The sequence below is a fragment of the Camelina sativa genome, chromosome 5 (assembly GCF_030686135.1).
Source record: "Camelina sativa cultivar CO46 ecotype springtype chromosome 5, ASM3068613v1".
Classification (NCBI taxonomy): Eukaryota; Viridiplantae; Streptophyta; class Magnoliopsida; order Brassicales; family Brassicaceae; genus Camelina; species Camelina sativa.
The window spans coordinates 6,620,720-6,632,302 of NC_141884.1; the positions used below are offsets into that span (position 1 = coordinate 6,620,720).

An 11,583-nucleotide genomic window follows, 5' to 3' on the forward strand; every position below is an offset into this window, starting at 1 on the left:
TTTGTTTTTTAAGTATTCACTATTATTAACACGTTTTATGTGCGATCAACCACATTTAAGACAGGATGGTCAAGTTGCATGAAATTTAATCTACAACTACACCGAAAGTGAATTCGAAACAAAAATCTTTCAGCTACATCAATAAAATCTAAACCAACTAAAAACACACATAATAAAGTGTAGTGTAATAGAGTGGGGTAATCAAAGTCTTTGTTTGATAAGCGTTTTAGTGTAGTTTTGGCCATTCCATAGCATAACCAGCGTCTCTCTATGCACAGGAGCCAAGACTCTTCCCAACGCGCATCTCTCAGACTTGCATCTACTGATCTTCACAATGCTTAAGAATTGACTTCCTTCTTTCTCCTGCCACTCCAAAAAATTATTGACGATTATGACCAAAAAGTATCTTAATCTTGCCGCATGTGAATATTTGCTTTTAAGCTACAAAGAAGGTAGTATAACATATGGTGTTCTCTATCTACTGTGTAAAACTTGCTTAGGTGTTCTCTGTCATTACTTACCTCTGGGACATCGAAGCCGCTTTCCTTTGCATCACACATGTCCAGAGATGCCAGCCGAAGCATTGGAAACTGCTCGTTGTTAAGCTAAAAATAAATCAAAAAGATCTCCTATCATATAATAAGTTAAGGTATGGAGAGTGCCCGAAATTTACCTTCAAAGTAGCATCAAGAAGGAAGCTTTTCTGTATTCCAGAGCCCTTAAAACAGAAAAAGAAAACAGGAATATGGAAACTGTTGATAATGCTTGACATATCAAAGAGATTTTCTAGTTCTAGCTGAGGGAGATGTGACATAGTACGAAAGAGAATGGATATATAAAAGAGAACTCACGTTGTGCCGAAGCAAAAGGTCTTCGAGAGCAATGCAACCATAGAGAGAAGTAACACCATTCTCTGTTATACTTCCACATTCCTACCACCCAAACATGGTTAACGTAGTTATAAAAGTGAGTTACTGTTCTTCTAAAAGTTTCCGTTTGGTACATCATGATACCTTAAGATGAAAGACAATCTTAAGGATTAGTAAGAGATTACTAATAAGCTAAAGGGTCCAAACAAACCTCTAGATGAAGAGTAATCATTCCCGGCCATCCAGCTGAGATGATAGGTTGACAATCTGAGAGATAAATATCAAAACAAAATTAAGAAATAGCACATGATTATGAGGTTAGATGACTTGGTTCCCTAGAAAAATATAGTTTGTACCTGAATTTAAGTGTAAACATCCTACTAGTGAAAGTTCGGTCAAGTTCGGACAGCTTTGTGTGAGAACAAATAAATCATCATTAGTCATCCGACGAGTTACCCTCTCAAGCCTTAGTTTTCTCAGGTTCGGCATAGAGAACTTGAAACTTTGAATGGATATGTCACCGAAACAATAGGACAAAGCTAACTCTTGCAGGTGCTTCAGTGATGTCAGGATACTTGCCAAGGCAGAATCAGATATTTCCTGTCAAACCAAAAATTAGTTAAATAAGAGACCTACTATCTTTCAATAACACACTTCAAAATTCAAAGAATCAGAACTACCTGAAAATAGAGGACGATGGTCTCTAGCAAAGGACAAGCTGAAGGAAGAAGCTTTAAAGCATCTTCACCTAAGGAAGCACCTAAACCCACACTTATAGCTCGTAGGAACGAAACTGCAGGTCTCAAAGACTCAAGAGAGAAGTAAGAAAACCCCCAACCAATCTCAAGCTCCTCCAATCCACTTCCCTTGCTTAAAATTTTAAACACCTCTTGAGCAGAAAATAACGGAGAGGAATAGTCAGTTCTCCCGTCAACCTGTAACTCAAGTAGATTTTTACATCCCCTGGCTTTGAGGCTTTTTAGATTAGGATTTCTGCTAAGTACACGAGCAAGAGCCACCCGAGATATCTGTAAAAACCACCACGCGTTAGAGGGGCTGACGCATTATGGATTACTGAATCAGAGTATCACTTGAATGTGGCTAAGTCCTGTGGAAGTAAGATATGCCATACTAGTGAATGAACGACTGACCGTGGTATTTGAAATATCAAGTGCTTCCAAGGAAGACCCAGGGAACTCACATAGTACACTGTCTGAAACTTTTGTATCCCTTAAGCAAAGACTCTTCATTTTCTGTGTCTGACTTATCAAGTTAAAAAGCGATGTCTCACTAATTCCTGAAAATGTAACACTAAAATTATATAAGAGCCCATGATCTTTTACATTAAAGAGAGACTGAAATGGAAAAAAAATACACACCCTCGCATTTAGTCATGTGCAACATCTGAAGCTTGGATGCTAATGAATTTGAATCCATATGCTCATTGGTCATAGAAATACTAGCGCATAGTGCCAAAATCGAATTCTCCGAAAAAGAGGTATAGCAAACTATGAGAGAGCATAAATACTTACACCTCTGTATAACATATGCTATACATGCATCTGAGAGTAGTGCACACCCTTTTATGTTCAGGTAACATAACGAAACACATAGTCTAGAGATGCTCTGTAGACCCATATCTGTTGCAATGCAAAATGGACACATCAGCTACGAACACATACAGTTAGCTACCTTTAAGTTTGTTAGAAGCAACAAGAAAAATAGTTGGGATCTGGATTGTGAAAGTATAGCATATTTGGAATCCGCTGATTGATACGGTAGATCAAACAATTGGGAGTGTAAGAAAGTAGCCAAAAACAAACAAAAAGACTAACCACATATATCACTTCTACCCTCCAGCGTTAGTCTTGTGATATTAGAGAGCGAACAATGACCTCGGCCAGAGTAAAACAACGATGCTTGAACCGGTATTATAGGAGCGATATCAACTGTTAAATCAACTTCAGTGAGTTGGCGAAAATTCTGGAGAAGTTCAAGCACTGTGGACACCTTGATGTTTAAGAGATAAGCAGCTCTCAGTTTTTTTAATGATGGGAATGACTTAGAGAAGCACTTGATCACAAATTTATAGTTAAGCCTCTGACACTTGGAAATATCAATCTCTTTCAGCGATTCGAAAGACAAAATTGGTAAAGTTCCATAAGATAGATTTTCTCGATTGCTTTCATCGTCTTCAGGATTCTTTAGGAAACTTTTCAAACTCTTTCTCCACCTGAGATTTGAGAAATACGAGTTAGGAAGTACTGACAGTAGCAGACTGGCTTCGTTTAACTGCCGGCATCCTGAGAGGTCCAATATCTGAATGAGGGAACAAAGGCGTAATTAGAAAGGACAACATAAAGCTTTCAAGGACTCAGCTATTCATCAGATTGAGTCAAAGACATTCAATGTCTAAATAAATGAAGACAGAACTTGGATTTATGTGTCTTCGTAATGAAAAAGTTGGATACTTTAGAAAAGCTTTTAATTATAACCCTGTACATAAGTGAACTTTATAAGTCGCCCAACACAAATACTAATTCTAGCAAAACGTGAAATACAATTCCTGACACAACTACATATATAGCTCAAATCAAGGAAGAAAATTCATTCAAGTGTAGATACCTCAGTGTATTTAGTCAGGCGAAGTCTAAGATCAGCAGGAGGGCCATCTGTTAGACTATCGACTAAGTATGTGGATGGGATTTTTATTAGTTTAGTCACCAATTCCAAGCTTTGATCAACAAACTTTGAGAAACCATGAGACTTGCTTCTTCCTGAAATATGGAAACAAACTAAACTAAATGAATTTCTGCTACATCCTCAAGTTGGAGAAATATCACACACATCTTTCATAACATTACCTGCAATAAACCACAGTGGTAAGAGACTAAAACGGACCTACAATATAATTTACCAACAAACACGAAAAACTAAAGTGAGAACCATAGTTCAATAGAGCTAAACATATATATAGAATGCGCAAAATAAAATAAAAAATCCAAAGAAAAATTATTAATATTCCAATTTGTCCTAAAGTACTTAAAAAGAAAAATCCCTAACAAGGTTGATAATTTACAGCACATGAGTTACACCAATTTTTAACCTCATCACATTGTTAAATCTATATCTGCATAGGTGACAGACCTTCAAAACGTTACCTGTTCCATCAAGTTGATTGTGTTATCCTGCCTACTCTCCGAAAAGCCAGACATTCTTCTGTCGGCATCAAGCCAAACAAGAAGTGCATCAGCAAGATGCATCTCACTGTCAGAGTTTAGTCAAAGGTGAGAATCTTAGGTATGTTCACACTGATGATAAGATAGACAATAGGCACAAACATACCTGTGTACAGTCAGGTGAGGATGTTTAATGCAACAGATCAACAACTCATACGGAACACTTCCAAAATACTCATCAGATTTTATCAACATCTACAGAAGACATAAGGAAGATCTGTTATTAGCTTACCAAGACTACCAAACTGGAAGAAGTTAAGATCTTTTAGAAAATAAGGTCATCATATTCTATCATACATCCTACATATCATTGAAAAAGAGTACACAAGCGTACCCAATAGCTACAAGGATAGATGGGAAGAGTGAGTGGTACATACGAAATTCTTTGCAAGATAAGCCGCACAGAGATCTGGCAAAAAATCTCCAGCTGTAAAGCATCACCAAAAGAATCATGATATATAAAAATTAAACTAATTTAATAAACTATAAGAGATTTCTCGCAAGATTATTCTAACCATGCTCAAGACCAAAACTCCACATCTGAATAAGGTCAGACAAATCTAGTTTAGGTGATGCAGGATCATTCGATGATGCCAACACTGAAATCCAGCTTCTACATATAGTGAGAAGCTTCTCCACCCCAAAATAGAGTGCAGCCTATATTTCGCCACTCAGAGTTTCAATAATTAAGCATGTTAAGATCAATGAGAGGAGATGATTGATACAAAAAAAAAAAGCTAACCTCAAATAGAGGTAAGAAACTAGTGGATGTAACATCTATGGCGTAACCATACAAACACATGAGAAGGTTCAAAAAAGTCTCTAGGTTCCATTCAACAGAGATATGATCGAGGCCTGATTCACTGTTACACAAAATCCAAATTTTAATCAATTTCAATCAATTTCAATCATCTCTTGATTGAAAACTAATACAGACACCAAAGTAAAACCAAGCAGATACATATATATATATATATACCTGAAGCTTCCGCTTAGAAGGCCGTGGAAATACGTGGATTCCTCAATGAGCCTACATTAGAAAACGAAGCAAGAATCAATAAATAAAACCTAACCAACGCAAATTGGGGGATGAGGAAGTAGTATATGATCACTTGCCTAGTTCGATGAACTCGAATTTTAACACTTCCGCAAGCGAGTATCTCCAACAAATCCCAAGATGCAATTTCAGAAGCTGAGATTGAAATCACTTGACTCGGAGAAGAAGAAGAAGACGCGTCTTGTTCATGTTGAAGACAATGATCCTTCTTCACAACGAGGATTACGAATTCGTCGAGTGAGCTTATTAGTGCCATTGTTCTCTTCTCTGCAACAAACACAAAGATGATAGAATCTGTGAATTATTAAAAACTCAAAACTCCTCTCTGCTTTTAAACCTAAACAAATAAATCTTCCTAAATTTTTAATTACCGGAATAAACCGAACCATCCTCAAGTAAACCGGAACCAAAGAAGAGTCCTTTATAGTTCTTACGATCGATCTGCAAATAATTCGACTACGCTTGAATCGATATTCATACGTTGTTGATTGATCCGTGAGGTTTCGTTATCATCGGCTCAATTATGCATCACTGGGTTCAAGCTTCTTCTTCCGATTTCAGTGGAACTCCTCCACAGCCGCGGAGGTGAGATTTTTTAAAATCTTGTTTCTTCTCTAAGCTACTTAGTCGTGCCCTCGATTTAAAATTCAGCTGATTTTGTTGGTGTTCGTATCAGTGGGCATACAGCTGTCAATGTCGGGAAGTCCATGGTGGTGGTGTTCGGAGGTCTCGTTGATAAGAAATTTCTCAATGACATAATTGTTTATGATATTGGTATTATCATCATTCTCTGATCCCTTTATTTTTGGTTTTCTCGACTGATTCTGTTTTTTTTAGAAAACTTAGCTTACTTACTCTCATTATTCTCAAAGGAAGATGCTTTTTTAAAAATTATTATTATGAGTTATTGTCTTTGATTGCTTTACTTGTGATGAGTAGTGTTTTCTTGTAGTTTATCGAGTGTTTAGCTTGGTTGGGGTGCTGCTTCATCAAAGATGGTTTTTATCACTTAAGAATTATCAAAACATAGAAAGCTAAAAACTTCACATGAGATACTTCGATTAGGTGTTGTAGATAGAAAAAGATAGATACTGTCTTACCGGTTGTGCTTGTTTTGTTTAGTACCTTCATATTCTTGTTCTCTTTTTTTGAGTATCAGTGAAATTGGTTTCTTTATGGTCTTTGAGTGTAGTTGGTTATACTTTTATATATGTCAGTGTATGGTTTTCCCATTAGCGTCATTGATCATGTTAAGATTGGTTGTTCTTATGATTGTTTTGTTCTTTATCCTGTCGACTAGAGAACAAACTTTGGTTTGAGCCAGAATGTACTGGCAGCGAGTCTGAAGAAGGACAAGTCGGTCCTACACCGCGTGCATTTCATGTTGCCATCACTATTGATTGCCATATGTTCATCTTTGGTGGACGTTCTGGTGGCAAGAGGTACTCACACAATGGTATATTTTTTTAAGTTATAGCGGCTTTACATTCTGTTTTTCACTGACCTTAAATTGCTTGTTTTCTATAAATCAAATTCAGGTTGGGAGACTTTTGGGTTCTAGATACAGGTATGTATGTAAATGTTGTGTGAGACCTGCCTAGGGATTTTTAGTACTATGCTTTGACACTTCTATGATATTCTTATTCATGATGGCTGCTAACATTTGCTGCAGATATATGGCAGTGGTCTGAGCTGACTAGCTTTGGCGACTTACCTACACCTCGTGATTTTGCTGCCGCTGCTGCTATTGGGAACCAGAAAATTGTTTTGTAAGTATCAAACTTTAGACATCATCATTAGGTATATTTTTAATCTTGCTGCATGTAGCTAAATCTTAGATCGTCGGCAGGTGTGGCGGCTGGGATGGCAAAAAGTGGTTGTCAGATGTATATGTTATGGATACAAGTAAATCTTAATTTCTCTCTTCTAGTTTTCGTTTTGCAATAAACTCTATTATTTGCTGACAATGCTTACTTTCTTGGTATCGTCAGTGTCCCTTGAATGGATGGAGCTTTCGGTTTCGGGTTCATTGCCACCTCCTAGATGTGGCCATACGGCCACCATGGTTGAGAAACGGTTACTTGTTTTCGGCGGCCGAGGTAGACTACACCAAAACTTTGTAGATTCTCTCTGTTGGCTTCTAAATACACTTTGATCCAGTCCTTAATTGTCTTGAGATGTTTGGTATATTGTTACTCAAGTGTCGCCCCCTTTATTCTACTGAACACCAAAACTGATAAGTGTGATTGCTCAAGAAGCAGAATCCTGAAAGATATAAATCCAAATGTTAATTTGCTATTCCGCCTTTCATTCTTCAAACAATGTTAAAGGATTTTGATGTGTTTGATCTGGTATATGTATTGTAGAAACTCTCTTCCAACCCTAAAGGATAGGTCATGATCACAGTCTGTTTCGCTAGAGTCGATAAAAAGAAAACTGAAAGTATGGTGTGTGATATGGTTAATTGGTTATCTTTGGCAGGAGGTGGTGGCCCAATCATGGGTGATTTGTGGGCTTTGAAGGGTCTGATAGATGAAGGTTCATCCGTGATTTCTTAAATATTCATTGAATCTAGTAGGCTATCTCTTAGTTTGTCTTACTTTCTGTTTGTTGATCATATTTTGGTTAACCTTTGTTGTGGAAGAAAGAGCGTGAAACCCCTGGATGGACCCAACTCAAGCTTCCTGGTCAAGCACCATCATCTCGATGTGGCCATACAGTTACATCTGGAGGGCATTATGTATGTCTTTTCAGCTCATATATGCTCCTTGTTATCTATGTCTGTAATCAAGATGTTAATCATTTTTCTTTTTGGTATTGGGATGGATGCGTTCGTGACCTACATCACTCACATCATTAATTTCGTTTATGCAGCTTCTGTTATTTGGAGGACATGGAACTGGTGGATGGCTGAGTCGTTATGATGTCTATTATAATGACACTATAATTTTGGACAGAGGTAGATTGTAGCTCACTCGTCCCATTAATCACGGAAATTTCTCAACGCCACCTAAAGTCGACCTGAATTTTTCACAATAGTAAAATCTACTAAGATGATTAACTGTGATGTATTTTATAATTTTTCTTCTGTGCAGTTTTTATATGCTTTGTTATTGTTTCTGCTAAAGTTTTATTTTCACATTCCAGTAACCGCTCAGTGGAAGCGCTTACCAATAAGCAATGATGAGCCTCCTCCCCCTCGAGCTTACCATACCATGACTTGTATTGGGGCTCGTCATCTTCTAATTGGTGGTTTTGATGGAAAATTGACCTTCGGCGATCTCTGGTGGTTGGTGCCTGAAGGTATTTTATTCTTATTTGTACTGATGTTTTACCTCTTAAAGTTTGCCTCCTTAGTTATCATTCTGTTTACACGGATCATCAATATTATCTTTGGATAGATTTTATATATTGAAATAGTATCGCTAGACGAACCAATCATGGTGTTGGTCATAAATAGGCAATTAGATCCATATCAGTTTCTAGCATCCTCTTTTTTATTTATCAAAGTTTTTTTTGGAAGTTATGAAGTTAGAGTTCACTAAAACTCTGAAAATGTTCTTATTGTGTTAAATAAGGCCTAATTCAAAACTTCTACGTTTTCAGCACAACTTCACCCTATTCTTTTTTGCTTTTGTCAGATGATCCGATAGCGAATAGGTCATCTGTACCTCAAGTTAAAAATCCTCCTGAAATCAAGGAGTCAGAGAGAGAATTGGATAAGGTAAATTGGAGTACCTACATATCATCTTATGTGTTTCTTGCCAATGCAGAAATTAGCTTTTCAACTTGTTTAAACAATTGAGAGTCTGATCACTACAGGAAAGGGGACAAGAGGGATTCAGTATTGTTGATTTACAAAAGAAAATGGGAATATCTGTTTCATCAGGGCTGCGTTTTCAAATTCCCGAGGAGTCAGAAGATCAAGAGTTTGTTGAATTAGGATCAAGATTAATCGAGGGAGATGTAGTTGATGATCGGGTCTTCATGGTTGAGGTGATCTTTCCTTTCTCTTTTTCAGGATGACGGATGTATGATTGTCTTATCCTGTACTAAAATGCTTCTCAATGAAAAGATGGCAGCTCAAGCACTTCGGCAGCATTGGAAAGAGTCCACTCCAATAACTTTACAACTAAAAGAGCTTGGTTCCTTACTTCGAGATTATCAGCGACTGGTTACGCGAAAACATATGTGAGTTCTTTCTTATCCTTGCCAATTATTTTGGATTTTGTTCTTGTTTACTTAGATTATCTTTGTATGTCGATTCAGATGGTTGTTCCCCTGGAATCACCACATGACAGTAAAATGATTTAGATAAGTCCTATGAGAGTTTAGGAGTGTCATATCATCGTTGTTTCTTGAATATGCCCTTGAGACTTGTTAATCTAGTGAAATTATTGATACTGATTCATTTTTTAAGGTTGTGAAATTCTCGCAATAACTAGAAAGTATTGTTTTGTACCCCTTCTGAAAACTATGACATGCTATGAAATTATGTTTTTTCTTCTTCCTTTCATCACACATATTTGTTTCTCATGGCGGGTGTGTCTCAGAGCACAGAACAGCTTAGCATCTACTGACTTTGGCCTCCCCGGAACGAAGACCTTTACGTTTTATCATATCAAAAGTTCGTCCGAGGTAATACCGTGTGATTTTCTCCTGTTATTAGCTCTAATGAAACGTTTGAAACCAATCAATCAATGTGTTGCATCATCATAGTGACCCTTATATACGAATCTAACCTTACATCACATCGTGTTCTGAGCCTTAATTGTTTATTTTTAAGTTGATTTTCGCATATGTACTCTTTATCTCTACTTTGCTTAGTTTTCACTGTCATGTTACCACTGTGATGCATATCAGCATTGACTATATGCATTACACTCTTATCTCTTCCTTAGTTTTTCGTTTACAACTTTTATGCATCTTAACAAACACATCAGGTTCATTATTTCCACATGCTTTCTGACACATCTAATTCGATTGCTACTCTCAGTTGCGGATTAATGATATCCCGAAGTTGCTGGAAGAATACAAAACCCTTCTAATCTGATTGAGGACCCGCCACAAAACTCACAAGGAGCAAAATCATCTTTAGGTATGAATTTTTTTAAAGCTCTGAGGCAAACCTTTTTCCATTACATTCTTTTACATGTTTTCTCACTTTAAGAAAGGAATTTTAATACATACATAATGCCAAAACCTCAAACAGGCAAACAGGTTTCCATGTAAAAAGTAAATTCCATTATCGCAAGGACCCAACAGTCTTGTTGATCTCATCCAGCTTCTTCACCCTTACTCTTTCACTTTCAGCCAGTAGCTGCCAAGAAGATCACCGAGATTAGGATCAGTATCACAAGTGCAATCCTTAAAGCTAAAAGTCTTAGAGAATCAGATCTGTGATAGGGTACGATTGATTTACCTCCATTAAGATTGAAACAAGGTGAGCTTTTTCTTTGTTCTTTTCTTCGAAAGCCTCCAGTACCTCTTTGTATTCCTTCTCCTGTCATATATTTATCATCTGGTGTGACTATTGATGAACATAAAAGAGTTGTAGATGTAAAAAGAAGCAGGATTGTTAAGAAAGACTTATATGAAACCTTCTTCTGGCAGCTCTGAGACAAAGATTTGATATCCCGATTTGCCATCTCGATTTTCTTTCTTACCATCCCCACTTCCTTCCTCATTGGATCTCCCATGATTTCTAGCCCCTTTGAGACAATGTTGGTGTTGTTAAATATGGATATATGATTTCAGAGAAAGTGAGTAGCGTTCATGCATTTTTGAAGAGTATGTTTTCGATTGGTGTTAATAGTTCATGTTCAAGAGTATTGGTTCTATTGATGTTAATAGCTGTTGGACTTACTTCTAATGTCTGGGTCAAGCTTCTTGTGGCTTCCTCTGCAAACCCAAGTCGTTGTTGAATCTTGTCCTTAACCGCCATCTTCTTCCTCTCAATCTCTTCTTCTCGGGCTTGAAACTTTCGCCATATCTCTTCTTCTTGGTTCTCGTCCATCGGTAGCTTAATTTTGGTCGATGTTGTAGCTCCTGAGTTGTTGGTACTCATGTTCTTGTTGTTCCTTTGGTCGGGTTAATATTGTCTCCTCCAAACACTTCAACTCTATTTATCACTTCCAGTGTTTGCTTTCTTTCTTTTTTTGGGCTTTTGCTTTTGCTTCAACCTTCTTAAAGGAGATTGCTTTGCCGTGACACCATTCCAAACCAAAGCAAATCCCGCCAAAGGAAAAGTAAAGAAAAAGGTTCTTCTCTAAATTCCTTAAAGAATAGTAGGCACTTGGTTGAGGACATTAAAGGATGGGACTGGGCTAACTATACTCACCAACTTGTGTGGGATTTTATAACTTTTAAACAATTCCACGAAAAGTCCATACAAAAGTTGAACAAACTTCTTCATTAA

At 37.2% G+C, this 11,583-nt stretch overlaps 3 protein-coding genes across 12 annotated transcripts; 1 reads left to right on the forward strand and 2 right to left on the reverse strand.

Moving 5' to 3' along the window:
- Nucleotides 1–5,484, reverse strand: LOC104785893 (BTB/POZ domain-containing protein FBL11-like). Of its 7 annotated transcripts, none has more exons than XR_015598447.1 (19): nucleotides 5,225–5,421; nucleotides 5,088–5,138; nucleotides 4,851–4,971; nucleotides 4,624–4,765; nucleotides 4,486–4,535; nucleotides 4,215–4,303; nucleotides 4,031–4,136; nucleotides 3,734–3,770; nucleotides 3,495–3,646; nucleotides 2,705–3,188; nucleotides 2,402–2,509; nucleotides 2,071–2,166; nucleotides 1,550–1,897; nucleotides 1,226–1,469; nucleotides 1,081–1,136; nucleotides 852–932; nucleotides 674–718; nucleotides 522–590; nucleotides 1–363 (listed from the first exon to the last, which is right to left on the reverse strand). XR_015598447.1 is itself a non-coding variant. In XM_010511180.3 (19 exons), exons 1-19 carry the CDS (start codon nucleotides 5,419–5,421, stop codon nucleotides 202–204), a joined length of 2,841 nt encoding a protein of 946 aa, XP_010509482.2. In that variant the 5' UTR covers nucleotides 5,422–5,484; the 3' UTR covers nucleotides 1–201. The 7 variants fall into 7 exon arrangements, 2 of the variants coding, with proteins under 2 accessions (XP_010509482.2, XP_087369347.1); XR_015598446.1 differs by having other exon boundaries at nucleotides 2,021–2,166; XR_015598445.1 differs by having other exon boundaries at nucleotides 2,249–2,509.
- A 113-nt stretch (nucleotides 5,485–5,597) lies between these two features.
- LOC104785892 (protein GLUTELIN PRECURSOR ACCUMULATION 3) lies at nucleotides 5,598–10,777 on the forward strand. 2 transcript variants are annotated; one of them, XM_010511178.3, is made up of 17 exons: nucleotides 5,598–5,750; nucleotides 5,842–5,939; nucleotides 6,466–6,607; nucleotides 6,704–6,732; nucleotides 6,838–6,934; nucleotides 7,015–7,070; nucleotides 7,157–7,264; nucleotides 7,647–7,703; nucleotides 7,814–7,905; nucleotides 8,040–8,124; nucleotides 8,313–8,468; nucleotides 8,807–8,889; nucleotides 8,988–9,161; nucleotides 9,241–9,356; nucleotides 9,719–9,803; nucleotides 10,162–10,263; nucleotides 10,378–10,777. In XM_010511178.3, exons 1-16 carry the CDS (start codon nucleotides 5,689–5,691, stop codon nucleotides 10,216–10,218), a joined length of 1,497 nt encoding a protein of 498 aa, XP_010509480.2. In that variant the 5' UTR covers nucleotides 5,598–5,688; the 3' UTR covers nucleotides 10,219–10,263; nucleotides 10,378–10,777. The 2 variants fall into 2 exon arrangements, with proteins under 2 accessions (XP_010509480.2, XP_010509481.2); XM_010511179.3 differs by having other exon boundaries at nucleotides 5,611–5,750; nucleotides 10,479–10,777.
- Nucleotides 10,259–11,325, reverse strand: LOC104785891 (uncharacterized). 3 transcript variants are annotated; one of them, XM_010511177.3, is made up of 4 exons: nucleotides 11,032–11,325; nucleotides 10,766–10,876; nucleotides 10,588–10,668; nucleotides 10,259–10,485 (listed from the first exon to the last, which is right to left on the reverse strand). In XM_010511177.3, exons 1-4 carry the CDS (start codon nucleotides 11,230–11,232, stop codon nucleotides 10,411–10,413), a joined length of 468 nt encoding a protein of 155 aa, XP_010509479.1. In that variant the 5' UTR covers nucleotides 11,233–11,325; the 3' UTR covers nucleotides 10,259–10,410. The 3 variants fall into 3 exon arrangements, with proteins under 3 accessions (XP_010509479.1, XP_087369349.1, XP_087369348.1); XM_087513223.1 differs by having other exon boundaries at nucleotides 10,588–10,876; nucleotides 11,032–11,302; XM_087513222.1 differs by having other exon boundaries at nucleotides 10,259–10,876; nucleotides 11,032–11,300.
- Between the last annotated feature and the right edge of the window lie 258 nt (nucleotides 11,326–11,583).